Source organism: Culicoides brevitarsis, chromosome 2 (assembly GCF_036172545.1).
Source record: "Culicoides brevitarsis isolate CSIRO-B50_1 chromosome 2, AGI_CSIRO_Cbre_v1, whole genome shotgun sequence".
In the NCBI taxonomy this organism is placed as follows: Eukaryota; Metazoa; Arthropoda; class Insecta; order Diptera; family Ceratopogonidae; genus Culicoides; species Culicoides brevitarsis.
The window spans coordinates 27,914,919-27,937,128 of NC_087086.1; the positions used below are offsets into that span (position 1 = coordinate 27,914,919).

At 29.9% G+C, this 22,210-nt stretch overlaps 5 protein-coding genes across 5 annotated transcripts; 2 read left to right on the forward strand and 3 right to left on the reverse strand.

The window, feature by feature from the left end:
• Positions 1 to 4,393: 4,393 nt before the first annotated feature.
• On the reverse strand, positions 4,394 to 6,025 carry LOC134831033 (protein boule). The gene is made up of 6 exons (XM_063844667.1): positions 5,909 to 6,025; positions 5,261 to 5,455; positions 5,047 to 5,200; positions 4,837 to 4,993; positions 4,700 to 4,767; positions 4,394 to 4,631 (listed from the first exon to the last, which is right to left on the reverse strand). Exons 2-6 carry the CDS (start codon positions 5,365 to 5,367, stop codon positions 4,578 to 4,580), a joined length of 540 nt encoding a protein of 179 aa, XP_063700737.1. The 5' UTR covers positions 5,368 to 5,455; positions 5,909 to 6,025; the 3' UTR covers positions 4,394 to 4,577.
• Positions 6,026 to 7,318: 1,293 nt separating this feature from the next.
• On the forward strand, positions 7,319 to 10,883 carry LOC134831765 (armadillo repeat-containing protein 8-like). The gene is made up of 12 exons (XM_063845577.1): positions 7,319 to 7,457; positions 7,573 to 7,705; positions 7,784 to 7,864; positions 7,925 to 8,131; positions 8,188 to 8,416; positions 8,474 to 8,711; positions 8,770 to 9,057; positions 9,120 to 9,350; positions 10,100 to 10,282; positions 10,349 to 10,492; positions 10,558 to 10,709; positions 10,774 to 10,883. Exons 1-12 carry the CDS (start codon positions 7,407 to 7,409, stop codon positions 10,814 to 10,816), a joined length of 1,980 nt encoding a protein of 659 aa, XP_063701647.1. The 5' UTR covers positions 7,319 to 7,406; the 3' UTR covers positions 10,817 to 10,883.
• On the reverse strand, positions 10,857 to 15,460 carry LOC134831766 (endoribonuclease ZC3H12A-like). The gene is made up of 5 exons (XM_063845578.1): positions 15,184 to 15,460; positions 12,617 to 13,318; positions 12,252 to 12,559; positions 11,827 to 11,909; positions 10,857 to 11,130 (listed from the first exon to the last, which is right to left on the reverse strand). The coding sequence occupies exons 1-5, from the start codon at positions 15,310 to 15,312 to the stop codon at positions 11,000 to 11,002; spliced, it is 1,353 nt and encodes a 450-aa protein (XP_063701648.1). The 5' UTR covers positions 15,313 to 15,460; the 3' UTR covers positions 10,857 to 10,999.
• LOC134831952 (uncharacterized) lies at positions 14,260 to 15,061 on the reverse strand. The gene is made up of 2 exons (XM_063845799.1): positions 14,714 to 15,061; positions 14,260 to 14,656 (listed from the first exon to the last, which is right to left on the reverse strand). The coding sequence occupies exons 1-2, from the start codon at positions 14,996 to 14,998 to the stop codon at positions 14,327 to 14,329; spliced, it is 615 nt and encodes a 204-aa protein (XP_063701869.1). The 5' UTR covers positions 14,999 to 15,061; the 3' UTR covers positions 14,260 to 14,326.
• Positions 15,461 to 17,555: 2,095 nt separating the features above from the next.
• On the forward strand, positions 17,556 to 21,990 carry LOC134831300 (DNA excision repair protein ERCC-5). Its single transcript, XM_063844999.1, has 4 exons — positions 17,556 to 17,680; positions 17,745 to 17,920; positions 17,983 to 20,090; positions 20,881 to 21,990. Exons 1-4 carry the CDS (start codon positions 17,593 to 17,595, stop codon positions 21,935 to 21,937), a joined length of 3,429 nt encoding a protein of 1,142 aa, XP_063701069.1. The 5' UTR covers positions 17,556 to 17,592; the 3' UTR covers positions 21,938 to 21,990.
• The last annotated feature ends 220 nt before the right edge of the window (positions 21,991 to 22,210 follow it).

Here is a 22,210-nt window from a genome sequence, read left to right on the forward strand (position 1 = left end):
TTGTAAAATTATTTATTTATTTAATTAATTTAATTTTTATATAAAAAAAATAATTTTAATTAATTTAATTTAAATTATTAAAAATATTAGACAAAATCTAATTTTTTAACCAAAAATTTGTTCTTTTATGTTGAAATTTTAAATTTATGAATTAAATATTTTTTTATTAATTTTACTTTAACAGTTCATTAATTAGTAAATTATAATCAAAAAATTATTTTTAAAGAAAATTATTATTAATTTTTAAAATTATTAAATTAAAAAAATAAAACATTCAATTTTAATTTGAAATTTGACTGAAAATTCAATAATATAAAAAAAATTAAATTTATTTTTATTTGTAATAAACTAATAAAATTAATTTAAACAAATGATTAAGGGTAAAATTAAATTAATTTAAATAACGTAAAAAATTTTTTAATACCTACTTGTGTTAGGTTATTTGTTCTAATTTTACATTATTTTTGTACAATAAAAAAAATTAATCTATTAATTAAATCAGAAATTAAAAATTTTGAAACTGAAATTTCTTACGAAATTTTATAATTATAATTTAATAAAAAATAAAAAAAAATAAAAGTTGAATAAAACTTTTAAAATTATTTATTTATTTAATTTGTTATATAAAAAATTAAATAATTAATTAAATTTTTATATAATTAATTAAAAAATTTTGTTATTTTTGATGACTTTTATAAATTTATTAAATTAATCATTAATCATTAAAATTAAATAAATTATATTAAATTATTAAATAAAATTTATAGGTTTATTTATATAATTTTAAGTTATTATTGAACAAAAAAATTTTAAAATTATGTATTATTAACTTTAATTTTTAATTCAATTTAAAATTTAATAATATAGAAAAATTTAAATTTTAATGATTTTTTTTATAAAAAATACTTACCTCGTATTCATTCATCCAAGAAAATTATTATTTTTTTTAATTCACCGATTTAAAATAAAAAAAACACATTTTTTTGGTATTTATATATTTGTTGTTATTTATTTACTTTTTCTTTATTATTTATATATGTATAATGTTTTATATACTTTTACGATGTTTAACCATTATCTTTTTTTTTGTTAGCAATTTTATTCATTCTTTTTTTATTTTTAAGGAGATCTGACGAGAATTGACTATCTCTTTGTTTTTTGTTGTTGTTGTTGTAATTTTTGCGACGCGCTGCTAAAAAAAACTTTAACAGACATTTTTTGATGCATGGCACGTGATTTCTCTTCAAGTTCATGTCAAAGGAACAAATCAATTCTCCTTACAATAAAAAAAATCTCCTTTTTTTTTGCTCAATGTATAAGTTTAACAGTGCTATATGATATTACATATAATTAATAACTTAAAATATAAGATTTTAAAAATATCACTCATTTTATTTTTTTTTTACTGTTCATACTTCGTAATTTTTTTCTTAGTCATTTTTTGATTTAATTTAATAATTATTTTTTTTTGCTGTTATTAATTGTTGATATTGTCATCTTTCTTTCAAAAAAATTATTTTTTTCTTTTCTAAGAGAACTGGCGCGCGCACTGAAATAGTTTGCTATTAAAACGAGTGTAATTTTTTTTTTCGTTTGGTGTGATGTTTAATGAAATAAATATTTTAATAATTATTAATTAATGTGTTTTTTTGAGAATAAATTATTAAAAATTGTAATGAAATTGATTAAAAAGTTCGTTGTGATGTTAAAAAGAAATGCAAAATAATTAGAGGCAAAAAAAAAATTGTTATGTTGTAAAAGTTAATGTTAAACATTGAATGTTGAGATAAAATTGCTGCTGTGTGTAGTGTGTGTGCAAATTATTCAGTTTTTTCATCATATATAATTTTTTCATACCTGTTTAATTTTTTTTTATTCTTATTACATTCGGTTATGTTACATTGTTATACTTTATGTTTATGTTTTTTTTGTATATATATATTTATTCATATAGTTTAATATATGTTTATAAGGTTTATTTTATATGCTTTTATATTTTTTTTGTGTAAATAATATTTTTTATAATCATTATAGTCTATGTATTGCTATTCTTATTTATTTATTATCATTATGTTTTAATATTTATTATATTTATAAAGTATTTTTTTTTTTAATATTACTTTGTTTTACACAATAAAATAACAATAACGATCCATCTCAATAGAGACAAATTCAAACAACAATTTTTTTTTCGACTTCTCAAAATATCAACAACATGATATCAGATAACTATCATGTTTAAATTTGTGTGTTTTTACTTTTGATCTCATTATTATTCAACAATAAAGAGATGATGACTTTTTTTTCTAATCATTATTATTATTTTTAATATTATTTATTATTCTTATTACTTTTTTTTTATTATTAATAAAAGTTCTCTAGAATAATTCTAGATAATATATTTTCTGGATGATATTCATCTGATACCATTATTAAAATGTCAAGTTTAATATTATATTATATATTATTCTTATTTATGTGTGTATATTTAGGTAATAATAATAATAATAATTATCATATATAATATATAGATAACAATAATATATATTATATAGTTATTGTTTAATATTTAGTATGCTTTTTTTTAATTATTGACTTTTGTTTAACATCATGAGGAAAGTAATCGGAAGTATTTATCACCGGTATTTTTTTTTCTCGCTATTCTTCTTGTATATATAATTTAATTTAATAATTAATTAGTAATAAATAAAGAGGTTTCATTGACATTCACGTACTTTTTATTATTTTTTTTTTGTTAAATGTTATATTTTTTCATTTTTTAATCACAACCAAGCCAAAATCTTTCTTCCTTTTTCACGAAACGGCAAAGTTTCTAGTAAGAGAGTGAAGTTTTGGTTGTTCAAAGCCAGCTTACAAGGCATTTATACTTTTTTTTTATACATTTATATATGTTAATAAATGTGAAGAACTACTGCAAAAAATTGACGTGTTTAAAGAAATTTAATTTAGAAAAAAAAAAAATAAATTTTAAATAAATAAAAATGTGTCTTTTTTTGTCTGATGATGTGTTTTTTGGTGTATGAGTGTGTGCATACGAGGCAGACATTCGTTGCCTGATTTTTTTTTCAATTATTATTTTTTTGTTTTATATGTTATAACATATAGAATTTTTGATATTAATTGACATATAGGTTTAAAATGTTTTTTTTTTATCTTTTATTTATATATGTTATGTATATTTTTGTATTTTTTTTTAGTTAAGGAGAGAGAGAGATAGAGAAAATGTTTGAAATCCTCATGTTTAATGTTTTTTTGTTCTTTAAATGTTTATATAGCATAATAATCATATTAATTGGGAGTTACGTATTATTATTATCATTTATAGTACTGCTTTGTTTTTTTTAAATATAATTAATTTATATATGTTTATCTAATTTTATTAATAATTAATTAATTAATACGTCAAGCTACTGTGACCAGAAGTAATTTTATTTTTAGAATTTTATTTTTTTTTAATTATTAATTAATTATTTTTAAATAAGAAAGCAACAAAAAAAAAATAAATTATAATAAAATTTAGAATGCATCAATAATAACAACAAATCTCGAGATCATTATTGCAATGTGTTAACAAACTTGCTCGAATAAGGCTCTAAATGTATTTTTTTATGAATATAATCAACAAATCAGGTAAATAACATAACTAGATAGAAACTTTTCTTTTTGGCACAGAGCTTCTTCTTCATTATTACTTTTTTTTATTTAATTTTTAATTTAAAATGGGTTTACACAGCTAGTCAATGCACTTTTTTACTTCAATTTATGTCGTGCAGATAACACCGAGAAAATGATTTAATTAATGTTTAAGAGTTATATTTCTATATATTGAGCATGAATATTTGTCAATGTCTTTCTTTGATTTTTTTTTGTAATGATTTAGATGATTTTTTATTTAATTTTGTATTTTTTGTATATATTTTTTAATATTTAGAAGTCTAAAATAATTTATGTTATATATATTGTTATCTTTTGTTGTGTATATATATGTTTTTGTTTATATATGATAAAGTACGTAAATGTTATGTTTGTATTGGAAAACGTAAAAGGATTGTTTTTTTCAACATATATTTTAAATAATATTTCGTATAATTTTTTTTTGCTTACTTATTAGTCAATACATTGAAGATTTTTATTTAGAAAGAGTTTTTTTTTCCATTATTTTATAATTATTATTATTATTCTTATGTATGATAAACCTCCATAGTTACCACATTTTAAGTTCAAATTATAAATTAGGTCTTTTTTCACTTTTCATTATCTATATTTATTTAGTTTAATTTATATTATATATTTTTTTATTAATAATTTAATATATATATTACTTTTTATTTATTTATTTATAAGTATTGTGTTATTTTTAGATATATTTATATATATATTTTTATGTATATATTAAAATTTATGTATCTTACTTATTTTTTTTTATTATTACTTTTAATAATGTTGTTTTTTTTTAACAATTAGTTAAATGTATCTGCTCGCATGTTTTTTTTTTGATTCTGGCATGATGTTCGTATCAAACTTTTATTGTAATATATTTTTTTTTGTATATTGACTTAACATGGATATACTCCTTGGTAGTTTTGTGGCCAGATTGTTTGCACATTTTGCTATAAATTTATCGATTTTTCATGTTTTTTCAATTTTTAATGTCAAAAAGTGATTAAAAAAGACTTACCATTGGTAGACTATAGTACGGATAGAACTGCTGATACGGAATACCTGCTGGATATATAGTGGGAAGACCTAAAAAAATACATTTTTTGCATTATTGATGATGAATTTGTGTAAAAAATCGAGTCACGAGACACTTACCAGTCGATGGATAAACAGCATATTGGTCTAATGGTATGTTCAATGGAATCGCTGGACTACCTGCATAAAACATTGTCCCATTTGGGGTGCCTACGGATTGCTTTTTAATTGCTGGCGCGATATTTAGCTTTCGGTCGTGCAAAACAACGCATTCAGCCTACGAAAAATTCGAGTGAGAAATTTTTCTTATAAGAATTTTTGCGTTTTTACCTCATTTTGAAGTCTTTGGGCCTCTTGTTCTGTCTCGAATGTAACAAAGCCGTAGCCTTTGCTGATTCCCGCACGATCAACGATGATTTTTGTCGACTTGACATTGCCATAGGCCGAAAATACTCTGCACAATTCTGACTCCGTAGTGTCGCCACTGCGAAAAAAATGAAAATTAAAAAACTATTTTTTTAGCGAGAAAATGTAAAAAAGTCACCTGATTCCGCCAACGAAAACCCGATTGGGGATTAGTGTGCCAAATTTGGGTGCGGACATCAACGGGTCTAAATGTGCTGCTGGTTGTGCTTGATTTGGCAGAGCCATTTTTTTGTAACAATTATTTTTTTTTATTTAATAATCAACAATTAATTCCCTCTTGAACTTTTTTTTTGAGAATCTGATGAACGAAAAGCTACAAAAAAAGGAAAATAATTATTTTTTTTGTCTTTTGAGGACAAAAAATGGCGCCATCCATTTACAAAACCACCCCCAACCTGAATTTCCGACGCCGTAAATGGATGATGCCTTTCAATAATTTTTTTTGTTGTAATTTGTACGACTACACGACGCTCGTACAGACGATAGTAATACAAAAAAAAAATCTTCCATTTTGAGCGATCATTTAGGTCACTGTTCTGTGACTAAAAAAAGGGAAATGAGTCGTCCAAAGTGCATGGAAATGAGATTGTCCGTCGTAAAGTTGCCACAATTCCACCAAAAAAGGGGTTTCACGACACATTTTTGCGAAAATCGAAGGTGTTACAAGAGATGAACTCTCTACGATGGAAAATCTCGATTTTTTTTAAAACTTGTTTCCTTCGGATTTTCACTTGGTTGTCTTGCTTTTTCAACGACACTCACGTACTTGCTTCAATTTATATCACAGCCCTAAATGTAATGATAACAATCTTTTTTTCGATTTAACAATAATTTTTTACGAATTCTTCTTGCAATTTTCTTTGCAATTTTTTTTTCTTGTTTTCGGACTGTATTCGGATTGTGTTTTGGGTCACGTATGATGTATGGTGACGACGTAGCCTGGGAACAATATTATTTTTATTTATTTTCAAAAATTTTCAATCACAATTTTCAGAGCTACAAAATTTATTAAGTCAAAATTATTTGACTTAAGCCTTAAGTTTGACTTAAGTCAAAAAAATTGATTCAATTTAAACAATTTTTTTTTAATTTTCAAAAAAAAATCCTTAAGTTTTGTCGAAATTTAAAAAAAAATTACTTCATTCAATTTTTCTTAAACTTAAGATTATGTTAAACTTAAGTTAAAGTTTAAGTCACATAAGTTTTGTTAACTTAAGTTTTTAAGTTTTAAGTTTAAGTTTATGTTTTTTTTTTATAATTTTAATTTCTGTTAATTAATTGAATTTTTTTCTTAAAAAACATATTTCAAAAATTTTAACCAGGGCTGCAAAAACCTTTAAGTCATAAGCTTCAAAAACTTATGTGACTTAAACTTTAACTTAATTTTTAGTCAAAAGAATCTTTTGACTTAATGAACTTTTGACTAAAGCTTAAGTTTAAGAACAAGTTAAGTTAAGTCAAATGTTTGAATGTTTAAGTCAAATGTTTTGACCAAATTTTGAAAAAAAAAATAATTTTTTTGAAATTTTTTTTAAATTTTCAAAAATAAGTCATTTAATTTAACTTAAGTCAAACTTTTGCAATTTTTACTCTCGCTTAAGTCATAAATTAAATAGTTTTGGCTTAATAAGTTTTGCAGCTCTAAATTTCACAACAATTTTAGTATTTTTTTTAAATTGAATTTTTTTTTGAATTTCAAAATTATTGAAAAATTTCAAACTGTAAAAATTAATCTAAAACTGTAAATTTTCTTAAAATTTTTTATGAATAAACTGCTTCCAATTATTTTTTTTAGCTCAAATTTTTTTGATTAAATTTTATTTATTGTAGTAATTTTAAAAATTATTTAGAAAATTTCGAAAAATTTTTTTTAGGGGAGGGGGTATTTTTTATCCGACATCATTAATGGATGACGCCTTGAGAGAAATCGATGAGACGAATGAAATTGATGACAAAAATCGCCGCCTGCTAATTCAACCAACCCCCATGCACAATTTTAATTTTTTTCCAGCTGGGTCAAAAACTTCAAATTGTGCACTGGGATTTTTATTTTTACAGTGTTCCTTTGAAAACAATACCTCGTGACTTACATTCTACCGAAAGCTGTACCGTTATCAGAAAACGAAATCCCATCTAAAAATACGAGGAAACACAGTACATGAAATTCGCAGTCAAAAACAAAGTTGCGGAGGCTTTTAAAATGCAAAAAAGTTCCCCTCGAAGCCAAATACCTTCCAAACGAGCAACATAAACGGGTTCTAACGATGCAAGTGGACGGCGTCGACGACGAAAAAATGGAATATTCCTGTTTCATCGTAAGTATCGCGCGATATTATTGCGAACAATTCGATTTTTTTTTCGACGTAAAAGAGGAGAGAAAAATCAAAAAAATTTCGCAATCTCATCAAAATACAATCCGAATTTTTGTAGGACATTGAAAGTTCACGATGCTATGTGGATGATCTATATTCCGATGATAAAAATAAATGTGCGCTGGCAATGGTCCGACTGAAGAATGCCGTCATCGGGTCCAATCGACAAAAGGGACAGGTTATTTTGCAAGGTAAATTTTGTGTTGTGTGCAAATTTCACTTTCGAAAGTGTGACTTACGGGGAGAGGGGTGGTTTTTGTGTTACGCAGGTCTCGTGCCGAGGTTAATTGCGGTCATTTGTGATGACAACAACGACTTGGAGTTACGACTTAATTCGGCGATTGTCGTTGGTGAGTCGTAAAATTTTTGTTTGTTTTGCCGTAAAAATTGAAATTTTGAATTTTTTTCAGGATCTCTTGCGAAAGGAACGCAACAACATGTCAGTTCGTTGATTTATTACGGGATCGTGGACTTGTTTTTGGCAATTTCCATCGCGCGCAATACGCCAGAAGTGCTAATGGAGGCATGCTTGAGTACACTGAAGACCATTATGCAATATCCGTTCGCGCCGTACGAGTTAATTCACTCCAATGTGCAAAATATCTCACGATTAATTCGTAAGTTGACCAATTTTTTAGTCACGTGCCGTTAAATTTTTGATTTTTTTTCGTAGAAATTGCCGCTGAAAGCAAATCTTGCAGAGTTCAAGCCTACGTCACGCATATTCTCATCCCAACTTACAATGCCGAAGATCAAAACAACCTCTATCAAGCGGGAATTCTGGATTTTCTCACGAAATTAATCGTTTCTAATCAAACTGTCTTGCAAATTCCGGCGCTAAAGTGTCTCGGATCCATTTGTTTCTCGAATAAGACGATATCGGACATCGTTTGTTCAACGCAGTAAGTCATTTCACCTCAAAAATTGAATTTTTATTAATTTTTTTTGCAAAATTTTAGACACGAAGGAAAATTCTTACCTGACATCTTGACGGAAATGCTCTCTCGCACGCAACCGATCCAAATTCAGCTGTCGGCAAGTCGTTGTCTCACGTATTTGGAACGTGCGGAGTCGATTCGTTCCACGGATTCGCGGATTGTGTATAAAACTATTCCCTGTTTGGCGCGTTTGTGCACGGCGCAGTTCGAGGATTTCGTGAGAGCGAGTGCTGCGGAGAATTTGGCCTATTTAACGGAGGTTTTTATCGAAAAATTTCTTTAAATCCGAATTTTTATTAATTTTTTTGTACTTTTAGGTCGACACTGAATTACAAAGGCTCGCTGCGATCAGCAATCACCTGATAAATTCACTTTCAACCTTACTCAAGTCGCCCCTGGGTGTCGGCAAAAAAGGTGCTTTTCGGTGTCTGGCCTCAATTTGTGCGAATGACGAGAACATCAGGAAGCGAATTGTCGAAATTGACGGTTTAATGCAGGCCATTCTCTCGGGACTGCAAGATAAAATGCTGGAAGTTCGTTTAGCGGCGGTCCGATTACTGCATTCGCTGTCACGATCCGTACAATTGCTGCGAACGGCGTTTCAGGTGAGAAAAAATTTCAGTCACGTGATGCGATTGGAAATATTTTAAGACAAATTTTTTTGTAGGATCACATTGTGTGGCAACCGTTGATGGAACTTTTGAATGAAGAGCCGTCGTCGGAGCTGTTAGCGGTCGTAACGTCAACAATCTGTAATCTCTTGTTGGAATTTTCGCCGGCGAAAGAGCCTCTTTTGGAATCCGGTGCCGTTGAATTATTGTGCGAAAAATTAATTAAGAGTCCAGATTCACTTCTCAGGTTAAACGGTAGTTGGGCATTGATGAATATGGCATTTCAGGTGAGATTTTTTTTTTGAAGGGTCAATAGGATAAATCGCATATACGCATTTTTTGGGCAAATTGAGTAAAAAATAAGAAAGTTTGTGGAAAGACGAGTATTTTAAAATAAATTGAAAAAAATTGATTGAAAATGGCTTAAAAGCTAATAATTTTAGTACAAAAATTTATCTACATTAAATTTTTTCTACAAAAATTCTTTAAATATTATAAAGTACGACAAAAAGTCGAAATTTCTCTAAAAATTTTATTTTTTAGTTAAAATATTTCATTTTTTTTTATAAAATTCTTTAAAAAATCAAGAAATTGATTAAAAAAAATTTATACACTTATATAGAAAAATAGTGGTTTTTGAGCTTTTCTCATAATAATAATTTTTCAAAAAATTTATAAAAAAAAAATAAATTTAAAAATTTTAAAATAGATTTTTTAATTGAAAATCTCTTAAAAATTGTTTAAATAAATTTCAAAAGTCATTTTTTATTATTTATAAAATTTAAATAATTTTTTTTTTTCAATTTGTGGGGCAAAAAAAAATAGACTAGAATTAAAAAAAATCATATATTTAATTTTTATTTTAATTTTTTTAAAAAATTAAAAAAATGCGAAAAAAAATTTTTTTTTTCAAACTCAAATAATTAAAAATAATTTCTTTACTTCATAATTTATCAAAAATGCATAAATGCGATTTATTTTGATTTTTTTTTTATTTGAAAATTTTATTAAATCCTAATTTTTATAAAATTTTCAGGCTGAGCTCAACGTCAAAATCAAGATAATCGACACTTTGGGCGCAGAAACGATAATCTCGTTGTTGAAAGAGTCCGATGTGAAGATAATTATGAAAACTTTAGGACTTTTAAGGAACTTACTCAGTAATAGTCAGCACATAACTGTCATCATGGCACAACATTCAGCACACATCCTAAAAGCGGTAAGCTAAATTTAAAAAAAAATTCAAAAATTCTTAAAAACTGACAAAAAAAATTTTTTTTTGCAGCTTAATTTCTTGCTGGAAACCAATCATCCGCCTGAGGTAAAGGAACAAGTCTTATGCATTGTGGGAAATATTGCGGCAGGCAGTGGCGAAAATAACTACATTTTAGACAATGAAAGTTTAATGAAGAAAATTTCCGAAATGATTGTAAGAATTTAAATTTTTCCGCTTTAAATTCAATTTTTTAACGAAATTTCTTTAAAAATTTGTAGGAAAGTCCCGAGTTCAAAATTCAACAAGCAGCGCTTTTTGTCGTAGCTAACCTTCTGCAGAAACGCGAAACGTACGTCAAGTTAAAACTCTACGATATTATTCGTAAATTGGAGAATATGCAAGATGTTTTACCGAAGACAACACAAGAAGAGTGAGTTTTTACCTCAAAAAATCCTTAAAAAAATTTTTTTAATGAAATTTTTATTTTTTTTTAGAATCAAGGACAGTCTACTGAAATACGCTGCACTAAATGAATAAATCAATGCCAACCAATGTTAATTATGATGAAGTGTTGTTATCAAAATAAAGTTTATTTTTATTTTAATTTTAATATATTAGAAAAAAAACTTAAAGTTTGTACAAAAAATCGGTTCCAAATGTGATGAGAGACGAATTTCATTGAAAAAAGGAACTGATGAAATGGCTTCAGGTACGAAATTCTCATTTTGTGGTCTTGTTGAGGATGGTTTTCAGCTTTGGACCGTGTTTTCCGTATGGATCGTCGGGCACGAAGAAGGCATCTCCACAGAACATGAAGCCGATTACGCGGGACGTGATGATTTTGTGCCATTCTGAAATGAAAATTTGAACAAAAAAGGGATTTTAAGATATTTGGTGAAGAATTTTTTCATAAATAGCCTCGAATTTCAGTTTTAAGACCCAAAAATTATCAAAAAAGACTCAATTATGGCTTTTTGAGAGCCACTTTTAAAATGTGAAATCAGTTTTTGCTAATTTTTGAGTCAACAATTTTTAAGAAAATATTTTTTGAGGCGATTTCGATAAAAAATTAGAATAAAAAGTCAGTTTTTTAGGAAAATTTTTATCAAAAAAAGATGTTTCTTAGGAAATTTCTATTAAAAATTGATATTTTCGAGTCAAACTTTCATCAAAAATTTTTTTTTGCATTTTTTTTTTATCAAAAAATTGAAATTAAATTTACTTCTTGATAATTTTTTTAGTAAAATTTTTATCAAAATCGATTTTTTGAAACACTTTCGATCAAAAAATGGAAGAAAAAGTCAATTTTTGAGTAAAATTTACATTTAAAAAGACTCTTCTGAAGCATTTTTGATTAAAAATTAGAATAAAAAGTCAATTAAAAATAAATTTTGAGGAAATTTTTCACCAAAAAAGATCTTTTTGAGGAATTTTCGAATAAAATTTGGAAGAAAATGTCACTTTTTTGATATTTTTAATTCAAATTTTAATCAAAAATGACTTTTTTGAGACAATTTAGACCTAAAACCGGTTAAAAAACTGCTCACCTGGTTTCTCATTCAACAAATCTTTGTAATTATCGTTAGAAATTATCGCTGCATCACACTTTTCGGCAACTTCTATGATGAAACTAGTCAAAAAAGGAAACAAAAACCATCAGAAAATGCATTTTTACTCATTTTACTTACCTTAGTCTTTAAAAATTTCACAAAAATTACTTTTTCATACTTACCATGGTCATCAATTCGGGTACTTAGTCTACTTTAAATGACTGAACTTCATCAAAAATGATCTTTTTTCAATATTTGAAACAAGAAAAAGATCAAATCTCAACAAAATCCGTCATTTTTCGACACTTCCCACGAATAATTTTGACCATAAGCCTTAATATTCGGCTTTTTTATCGTCAATTATCAAAAGTTTCAAGCAAAAATGCTCAGAAAATGTCTTATTCCCTGATTTTTTGACTTACCGATCATCATACGACGCCGAAACCTTTCCCGGCAAATTCTTACAAGGCGTCAAAAGAATTTTATTTTCGCTTTGTAGCTTTTCCAGCAACACCTGCGACGACGATTTGTGCAATTTCATGCGAAATTGCGGTATTATCGCTTTCACATCGTGTCCCATCTTCTCAAAGTGCTTCAGGGCGATCTCAATTCCTTGCACGGAAAATATTCTATTGTTCCCATGTGCCATCGCGATATTGTTTCCATCTAAAATTACTAAGCGTTTCTCGGTCTTTGGCGTTTTTGGTGACTTTTTTGGGGATTTTTCGGTCTGTGGTTGAGGAAAATTGTCATTTTTGTGCCAAATCGAGTGGAAAAAGTCACTTACAACTGGTTCGAGTGGAATAAAACTCTCTTCCGTGATTTCTCCTTCTTCGATTGTTTGATTTTTCTTGTCTTCCAGGTCGAGTTGGCTGTCATCCGCTATCACAATGACGTCATCGGTGATGATAGGCTCGTATTTGGGCAGAGCTGAAGTGCTTGGAGCGGGATTTTCATCAGGAACAGGCTTTTCTGGCTTTTTTGGCGTGTCATCGAGACAAATTATTGAATCGTTAGCCGGTTGATAGAGTGGAATTTGCAAAATTGGAGCGTCTTCCTTCTTGGTATCGATGAAAAATGAAGGTCCACTGTCCTCTTCGTCATCTGCATCGGAATGGGAGCCATCGAAAGGTGTAAAGGCCTCAGTTGCGGGATATCTGGAGAAAACTTCGACTCGTGGAGTGTAATTAATCCGCTTTCTTTTTGAATTTTTATCAGAATTTTCCGTGGATTTCCGTTTTTTGCTCGTATTTTCATCTTCTTCGTCCGAATCTAAGATGGAAATCACTTCCAGAGGCTTTTCCGGTAAAATGACGCAATCATCAACGTTGCTCGAAGACCCTGGTTGAGGATTTTGACCATTTTCAGAGAACATTCCGGAACGATTTGCTCGGTTTGAGCGACGATGACGCCTTTTGTAAAGTCCATTGGAGTTTGGAGAGTCCTTTAAAGTGTTGCTGGAGTTCAAAATTCCATGGATCGAGTTGCGCTGAAAGGTTTTAAGCCAAAAATTTATTAAAAAATTAAAGATTTTTGATTTTGTTTTGATTTTGAGTTCAACAGTTAATCAGTTTTTTGATTTATTTGTCTAACTTAAACGATATTCCTGAAATTAGTTCACAGTTTTTAATTTTTCTTTAATTTTTTTTAGTAGGAAACACATCAATCAAAGCAATCTCAAGCAGAAAACACAACAATTACACACTCAAAGACAATGGTGGATTTACGAATTTGGAGAAAATTTGAAGTTTTGGGTCTGAAATGCTTAAATTTGTGGACTGATGTTCAAAAAAAAAACATAAAATTTAGTGAAAAATTTGCGGAAAAATTAATCAAATCTGAATTTTGAGTTACAAAATTTCAAATTTTTTAGATTTTTTTTTTAATTTTGTCCTAAAATATTTTGAAAAATGCTCAAAATGACGTTTGACCCTCAAAATTTTTGATATTCAGTGAAAAATCTGGCTGCAAAATCGACCAAAGTCGTCTCAAACCTTAAATTTTGGTCAAAATATCAAAATTTTCGAAATTTTTTTCATCGAATTTTAAAAATTTTTTCAAAAAATGTCTTAAAATGACGTTTTGGTGTTTAAAAAGCATTAAAATTTTGTAAAAACTTGGCTTAAAAATGAATCGAAGTCTTTTCTAGTTAAATTTTTGAGTCTTAAAATTTGAAATTATCAAAATTTCTTTAATTTTGTCCCAAAAATTTACAAAAATAGCTAAATTTTGGGTCCAAATCTAATAATTATCGAATTTTTTGAGAGAATTCCTTAAAATTTGTCCTTAAAATTTTTTAAAATTTGTGAATTCACGTTTGGTCTTCAAAAAATATTGAAATTTAGTGAAAAATTGGATTTGAAATCAATCAAAGGCGCCTTCAAGCCCAAATTTTTAGTCAAAAACTTAAAATTTCCGATTTTTTTTCAAAAATTCTTCAAATTTCCTCCCAATTTTAGCAAATCCACCAATTTCTCAAAGTACAAAGCTTCCAAATCTACACGAGAGCCTTCAATTCTTCCACTTCCGCTGTAATATTCGCCTTTGCCGCCTCCTCAAACTGCTCCCTAAACTGCGTCGTCGAATAAATGCACGGCAAAACATTCAAAAAAGTCTCCAAAAACTTCAATCGCATCGAATTGTACTGTTTGTCGTTCATCTGTTTGTATTCCAGTCGCAAAAGTTCCCGTTGTCGCCTGAAATCTTCCGCACTGGAACTCAGATAAACCAAATCCAGGTCTTGCAAAAAGTTTAAATCGTCCTCGATGTCGAAGACATTCGCCGACGGGTCGCCCAGAAGACGCAAAACGTGCTGCACGAGATTTTCCTGCGAAAAAAACGCATAAATTCCAGAAGGGATTATCGCGGATTTTGCATGACTCACGTCATTTAGGGCGGTGTCCTTGCAGAATTCCTTGAACGCTTGGCAGTTCATCTCGATGGAGTTGCCTTGGGAGTCGAGTTCGTAGTATTGAAAGAGAACGGCGAGCACAACCGAGGGCTTCTGATCCACTAAATATGCTAATTTTGATTTTAACATCTCGTCTTCGGTGTGATAGTGTCGCACTGTCGTGTCGTTGTAGCGTTCTTTGAGCTTTTCCAGCCAGATTTGACTCGCAGTGGCATCGAGATTCAACGTTGACGTGACTTTTGACCAGATTTCTTCCATTTTTCGAGATGATGAGTGACAAAAATTATTCGAGAGAAGTCCTAATCTAAATTTTTTTCCCTAATTTTCCTTCTTTATCAATGCAAGGCGAGTGAAAAATGGGGCGCATGCGTTTTTTCCCGATAACAATCAGCTGTTGTGCATCAAAATCAAAACAAAACGTGGAATAAGGGATTCAGACTTACCTTCAGAGCCTTCTTTTGTCGCAGGAATTTCTTCACATCCATCTTTGTGTGTGCTTTGTTCTGCGATTTTTGTCCCTTTCCATGCGGCGATGAATTTTTAAACCCTTGCTTCGACCGAGATCTTCCCATTTTGTGACTTTTCTACGTGGATTTCGTCATAAATTTCACTACTTTCGAGTTTTCCGTCGAAAACTGTGAGAAATTCTGCTGGATTTTGAGTCTTTGAGACCTTAATCACGTTGAAATTTCAATAAAACGAGAATTCCGCTCGAAAAGTTTCGGTCTTTTGTTTATTTTTGTTATTTGACGTTTTTGTTAAAGAGACCAGATGACCCAGAACTCAAACCGGGACACTTCAAATTTTTCAATTTTCTTTGCAAGTCATTTTTTGATAAATATTCATTTTGAAGATAAATTTTGCTCAATTTCAGCTTTGAAACTGATCAAAAGTTGGTTGAAACTTGACGTGAGAAAAAAACAACGGTTTTTGCTCCTCATATGATAAAACCGTTTTTTTTTTTATTTAATTAAAAATCGAGCAGATATGCATGGAAATCATCTTCAGAATGAATATTTATTCAATTTTAGCTTTGAAATCGATCAAAAGTTGGTTGAAACTTGACGTGAGAAAAAAAACGGTTTTTGCTCCTCATATGATAAAACCGTTGTTTTTTTTATTTCTTCAAAAATCGAAGAGATATGCATGGAAATCATCTTCAGAATGAATATTTATTTAATTTTAGCTTTGAAATCGATCAAAAATGGGTTGAAAATTGATTTGAGGAAAAAACAACGGTTTTTGCTCCTCATTAGAAAAAAACAACGGTTTTTGCTCCTCATATGATAAAACCGTTGTTTTTTTATTTCTACAAAAATCGAAGAGATATGCATGGAAATCATCTTCAGAATGAATATTTATTCAATTTTAGCTTTGAAATCGATCAAAAATGGGTTGAAAATTGATTTGAGGAAAAAACAACGGTTTTTGCTCCTCATATGATAAAACCGTTGTTTTTTTATTTCTACAAAAATCGAAGAGATATGCATGGAAATCATCTTCAGAATGAATATTTATTCAATTTTAGCTTTGAAATCGATCAAAAATGGGTTGAAACTTGACGTGAGAAAAAAAAAACGGTTTTTGCTCCTCATAAAAATGATAAAACAACGGTTGCATGGAAATTTGCTCCAAAAATCATATGATAAAACCGTTTTTTTTTTATTTCTTCAAAAATCGAAGAGATATGCATGGAAATTATCTTTAGAATGAATATTTATTCAATTTTAGCTTTGAAATCCATCAAAAGTTGGTTGAAACTTGACGTGAGAAAAAAAGTACGATTTTTGCTCCTCATATGATAAAATCGTACTTTTTTTTATTTTATCAAAAATCGATCAGATATGCATGGAAATCATCTTCAGAATGAATATTTATTCAATTTTAGCTTTGAAACCCATCAAAAATTGGTTGAAAATGAGAAAAAAACAACGGTTTTTGCTCCTCATATGATAAAACCGTTGTTTTTTTATTTCTACAAAAATCGAAGAGATATGCATGGAAATCATCTTCAGAATGAATATTTATTCAATTTTAGCTTTGAAATCGATCAAAAATGGGTTGAAAATTGATTTGAGGAAAAAACAACGGTTTTTGCTCCTCATATGATAAAACCGTTGTTTTTTTTATTTCTACAAAAATCGAAGAGATATGCATGGAAATCATCTTCAGAATGAATATTTATTCAATTTTAGCTTTGAAATCGATCAAAAATGGGTTGAAAATTGATTTGAGGAAAAAACAACGGTTTTTGCTCCTCATATGATAAAACAACGGTTTTTGCTCCTCATATGAAAAAACCGTTGTTTTTTTATTTCTACAAAAATCGAAGAGATATGCATGGAAATCATCTTCAGAATGAATAATTTTAGCTTTGCTTTGAAATCGATCAAAAATGGGTTGAAAATTGATTTGAGGAAAAAACAACGGTTTTTGCTCCTCATATGATAAAACCGTTGTTTTTTTTATTTCTACAAAAATCGAAGAGATATGCATGGAAATCATCTTCAGAATGAATATTTATTCAATTTTAGCTTTGAAATCGATCAAAAATGGGTTGAAAATTGATTTGAGGAAAAAACAACGGTTTTTGCTCCTCATATGATAAAACCGTTGTTTTTTTATTTCTACAAAAATCGAAGAGATATGCATGGAAATCATCTTCAGAATGAATATTTATTCAGTTTTAGCTCTGAGATCCATCAATCGTCGGTGTCTGATGAAACATTTTGTCGTTCAATCCATTTCTGAGACAACTGGTTACCTTATTTTTTATTTGGCGGAAGACAATCAAAATAAACTTTGCACAAAAATTGAATGTTTCGTGAATTTCCAATGAAATTCTTTCAAAAATGGGAGTTACTGGACTCTGGAAACTCATAGAGCAGTCAGGGAAGCCCGTGCCCGTGGAAACTCTTGAAGGGAAAGTGTTGGCGATCGGTAAATAATAATTTTCTCCATTTTTAACCAAAATTGTGAAATTCCCGGCATTTTTTTCGTGTAGATATCTCGATTTGGCTTCATCAGACAATCAAAGGATACCAAGATGGCAAAGGTGGCGCCGTCCAAAATGCTCATTTGATCGGACTTTTCAATCGTTTGTGCAAACTTTTGTTTTATCGGATCAAGCCGGTGTTTGTTTTTGATGGCGGGATTCCACAATTGAAGCGAATCACGATCGTAAGTCGAAAATTTACTTAAAAATTGGTTTTTATTAATTTTTTTTAAATTAAATTTTTCAGGCAAAGCGTTCCATGCAACGAAGTAAGACGCAGCAAGAAGCCAACCGGGTCGAGCAGGTCCTCTTAGAAGCACTAGCGAATGAAAAACTCGTTCAACAAGCCTTGGGAAAGTCCCCAAAGGACATTGTGTCACCGCGAAAGGCCAAACAACTGCGAGAAGCTGCTCAAAAACGGCAAGAAGACGACTTGTATGCGTTGCCGCCGCTGGAAAATGAGCTCGGAGTCGCTCAATTGCCCACCGAATTGAGTGACGATGACGACGAAGAAGACAATAAATTCTTGGGAGACTTGGAAATTGCTAAAATTGACGTCACGCATCCACTTTTCAAGCAACTTCCGGCAGATAAACGTCACGCGATCCTGTTTGAACTGAAAGAAACTCGCAAACAATCGTCTTGGGGTCGTTTACACGAAATGCCAGCCGATGCGAACAATTTTGCGGAATTTCAGATGAAACGTTTGCTCAAAAGACGCAACGTTCAAGTCTCTCTCGAGGAAGCTGAACTGGAAATGGGAGGAAAAAGCTTGACTTTGATGGAACTTGATCAGCTCATGCGAGAAGATGGCATCGTCGAAGGCGGCAGCGACGAAATAAAAGGTCAGAGAATCGCTTCCAACGAAAATGCGAGATTCGTTTACATCAAAGACACGTTAAAAGCGATCGAGGAGTCGAAAAAGACGTTGGAAGAGGAAAAAATTAAGCAAAATATCCCGGAAGACGACGTCGATCTTCAAATGGCGATCGCCATGTCACTCCAAAATGACGATCCAGCCAACTTGGCACCGTTACCGGTGGCAAAAGACACAGATATCAAGTTGTCGTCACCGCAGCGAGCGAATTTGCGAGATGCCAACAAAGGTCCTGCGCGGGAATACATGCTGGAATACGGTCTCGTGAACGATGAAGTGATCAAAGACATGTTTCAGCACAAAGAAGCAACAAAAACGAAGGAAACAGATGCAATTAGTATCACAAGTAGCACTGATTCTGACTTTGTTGATGTCCCCGAGGAGAATTTTAGTCATGAAACGATTGTTCCGATGGTTGAACCGTTTCCCTTGCCCGTCGCTTCACCTTCAAAGGACTTTAGACTTGAGGATTTGAGGAAATCTGAAGTAGTTGAAGTCAAAATTGACCCGATGGCGGCAAAAGTGGATGATTTATTTGCAGATATTTTTATGGAAAATGCTGAAATGGCAAATAAACGTGCTTTGGAAGACGATTCAGATGATTTGAACAAGACCCAACCGCTGGATTTGACGGAATATGAACATATTTTGAAAGGAAAGTCGCCGTCGCCGAATAAAAAGTTAAAAATGGACTCGATTGAGGATGAAACTGATGTGAAAAAGACTGAAGTTGATATTAAAGAGGCTGAAAATGACGTAAAAATGGCTGAAAATGATGAGCACGGGGCTGAAATTGAAGTTAAAGAGACTGAAGTTGTTACAAAAGAAGATAAAAAAGATATGAAAGAAGCTAAAATTGATGTTAAAGAGACTAAAACTGATACTAAAGAGTCAAAAACACTCAAAAATGAACTTAAAACACCCGAAAAAAATATTTCTCTTGAACAAAAACGACTAGAAATGCTCAAAAAAGTCGAAAATGAATTAAAAATGCTTCAAAATGACGTAAAAACAGAAAATAAGAGACCTGAAATGGAAACTTCTGAACTCGAAAGTCCTTCAAAGAAACTTTGCCTCGAAGTTTCAACCAAAATCGAACCAGAAACTATCGAAATTCTCGACAGTCAAGAAGAAAAAGTTCCCGACGTTTCCATTATCGAGCCGACAACCCCGAAAAAGGCACAAAAATCCGATTCTTATGAAATAATCGACCTCTTGAGCCCCAAAAAATCACCTTCAAAAGTACAAATTTCTCCCAATAAAGTTACCACAAAAGAGCCTGTCGCAAGTTCATCCAAATTTGTTCAACCTCCGGCACCAACAATCCAAAATTTACCAGAAGATGAGGAGGCATTGCGTGAAATGGAACGAGAACTCGCGGCAAAAAGTCGCTCTTTGCAACAAGAAATGAACAAAAAGGACCGTTTCGCGGTTTCAGTTACCGAACAGATGAGTGCTGATTGTCAGGATTTGTTGAGGTGAGTCTAGAATTTCTTTCAAAAAAAAAAAAAAAATAAAAATAAAAAAACATCCCATTTATGTCTTTTTTTATAAATAGGGCAAAATTTAAAAAAAATATTCAAAAAATTTAAAAAATTTACATTTTTTGGTATTTTTAAAATAATTTTTCAAGAAATTTAAAAAAATCGATTTCAAATAAATTTTTTAATATTTTCTCATATTTTTTTAGTAAATTTTTTAAAAATATTTTTTTTTATTTTTATTATATTTTTATTTTACCAAATTTATTTTTTTTCCGATGTTTTTAAAACAATTTTTTTCTGAATTTTGAAAATTTTTACAAAATGCCAAAATTTTAAAATATTTCATGATATTTTAGATGTTTTAATGGTATCTACATTTAGATTTAATGATTTGAAAGTATTTCAAGTTAAAAATTTTAACGAAAAAATTTCATAAAAAAAACCGTCAAAAATTTAAAAAAAAATAATTTTTATGAAATATTTTTATAGAAGAAAATTCATGTAAAATTTCGATTTTCAACACAAAAAATTTTAAAAATTAAAAATATTTTAAAAAATTTTTGAAAATTCCTTGAAAAAGTAAGGAAAAGGACTTTTTTTTATTTTGCCCCATTGGATTTTTCATTGTTTTTTAAATTTAATTACATATTTTAAAAATAAAAAAAATATTTAAAAAAATTAAATTTTATTTTTTAATTTATTTTTTTTTTAAAATTAAATTAAAATTTTTTAAAAATTCAAAAAAAAAAAAAATTAAGTTAATATTTTTTGACATTTTTTTTAGAATGTTTGGCATTCCATACATCGTTGCTCCAATGGAAGCTGAAGCAGAATGTGCTTTTTTGAACAAACACGGACTTGTCGATGGAATTATCAGCGATGACAGCGACGTTTGGTTATTCGGAGGCAGTTGCGTTTACAAAAATTTCTTCGACAACAAGAAAATCGTTTTGGAATATCGCGCCGAGAGCATCAAAAATCTCTTTCATCTCGACCAACGAACTTTAATCCAACTTGGGATGCTTGTCGGTTCCGATTACACGTCCGGCATTCAAGGAATTGGCACCGTAACCGCCATGGAAGTCATTTCCGCCTTCAGCAGCAACAAAAACGATCACACCGACGAAGCCATTTCCGTGATTTCAGCTCTTCGCAAATTCCGCGATTGGTGGATGAACGGCAAGGAATGCACGGCACCGCATTTAACAGAGTTAAAGAAAAAATTGAAAAAAGTTTCGTTAATCGAGGGATTTCCGAATTTGGATGTCGTTAAAGCTTATTTGTATCCGGAAGTGGATTTAAACGACGAACCCTTCACTTGGGGCATGCCCGATGTCGAAGCGATTCTTGACATGACTCGCAGGAAACTCGGATGGACAAAAAGCAAAACGGAGGATTTATTGACGCCCGTGATGAAAAAATTGAACGAAAAACAAATGCAATCGAGTATTAAAAATTATTTCAAAACCAAGGAAATCACCAGTCACAAGGATTTAGTCGTCAGTAAACGCACGGAAAAATCAATCCGACGCTTGGCGGGCGAAGTAAGTGCGGAAAAAGAGACAAAAACGAAGAAAAGAACGCAGAAAAAAGCAAAGGCAGGTCCCAGCAAGGAAAAAGTTGAAGAAGAAGTCCGTGATGAAAGTCCTCCTCGCACAAAAAGCGTGAAATATGTTCGTCCATCGCCGAAAAAGACTCCGGAAAAGAAAGAAACGTTGAGAAAACGGGTGCCTCGGATACCTGATCCAAATCCTGTCATCCCTCAATTGGTGAAACGGCAAGAAGAAATGGAGGAAAATAAGAAAAAGGCAGCTGAATTGTTTAAAAAATCGAAAAAATAATTACTTCTAAAATTAATTTTAATAAAATTTTATAAAAATAAAAAAAAATATTCCAGGAGATAAAATTTTAAAGTATTAAAAAAATCTTTTTGGCTTTTTTTGTGATGATTTTGTTAAATAAATGGGCAATATTGAGCCCTAAGTTATTAATTTTTTTTGGTAATAATTTTTTGTCCAATTTTGATCGCTAAGCGACTAGTCGAGGTAAAACTTAAATTTAAAATAAAAGCTTAAAATTAAAACTTAACTTATAAAATTAAAAAAAATCTAATT

Excerpts from the sequence above, each read along its gene's own strand:
- LOC134831765 (XM_063845577.1), top strand. The coding sequence starts at position 7,407 with ATGCAAGTGGACGGCGTCGACGACGAAAAAATGGAATATTCCTGTTTC. Across the intron at positions 9,058-9,119 it reads TGCTGCGAACGGCGTTTCAG|GATCACATTGTGTGGCAACC; the intron begins GTGAGAAAAAAT and ends ATTTTTTTGTAG. Across the intron at positions 10,283-10,348 it reads CAGCACACATCCTAAAAGCG|CTTAATTTCTTGCTGGAAAC; the intron begins GTAAGCTAAATT and ends TTTTTTTTGCAG.
- LOC134831952 (XM_063845799.1), bottom strand. The coding sequence starts at position 14,998 with ATGGAAGAAATCTGGTCAAAAGTCACGTCAACGTTGAATCTCGATGCC. Across the intron at positions 14,657-14,713 it reads AGGACACCGCCCTAAATGAC|GAAAATCTCGTGCAGCACGT; the intron begins GTGAGTCATGCA and ends TTTTTTTCGCAG.
- LOC134831033 (XM_063844667.1), bottom strand. The coding sequence starts at position 5,367 with ATGGCTCTGCCAAATCAAGCACAACCAGCAGCACATTTAGACCCGTTG. Across the intron at positions 4,768-4,836 it reads TGCTGTTTATCCATCGACTG|GTCTTCCCACTATATATCCA; the intron begins GTAAGTGTCTCG and ends GTATTTTTTTAG. Across the intron at positions 4,632-4,699 it reads CGTACTATAGTCTACCAATG|CAAAATGTGCAAACAATCTG; the intron begins GTAAGTCTTTTT and ends ATAAATTTATAG.
- LOC134831766 (XM_063845578.1), bottom strand. The coding sequence starts at position 15,312 with ATGGGAAGATCTCGGTCGAAGCAAGGGTTTAAAAATTCATCGCCGCAT. Across the intron at positions 12,560-12,616 it reads TTATTCCACTCGAACCAGTT|ACCGAAAAATCCCCAAAAAA; the intron begins GTAAGTGACTTT and ends CCTCAACCACAG. Across the intron at positions 11,910-12,251 it reads TCGGCGTCGTATGATGATCG|TTTCATCATAGAAGTTGCCG; the intron begins GTAAGTCAAAAA and ends TTTTTTGACTAG.
- LOC134831300 (XM_063844999.1), top strand. The coding sequence starts at position 17,593 with ATGGGAGTTACTGGACTCTGGAAACTCATAGAGCAGTCAGGGAAGCCC. Across the intron at positions 17,921-17,982 it reads AATTGAAGCGAATCACGATC|GCAAAGCGTTCCATGCAACG; the intron begins GTAAGTCGAAAA and ends TAAATTTTTCAG. Across the intron at positions 20,091-20,880 it reads GATTGTCAGGATTTGTTGAG|AATGTTTGGCATTCCATACA; the intron begins GTGAGTCTAGAA and ends CATTTTTTTTAG.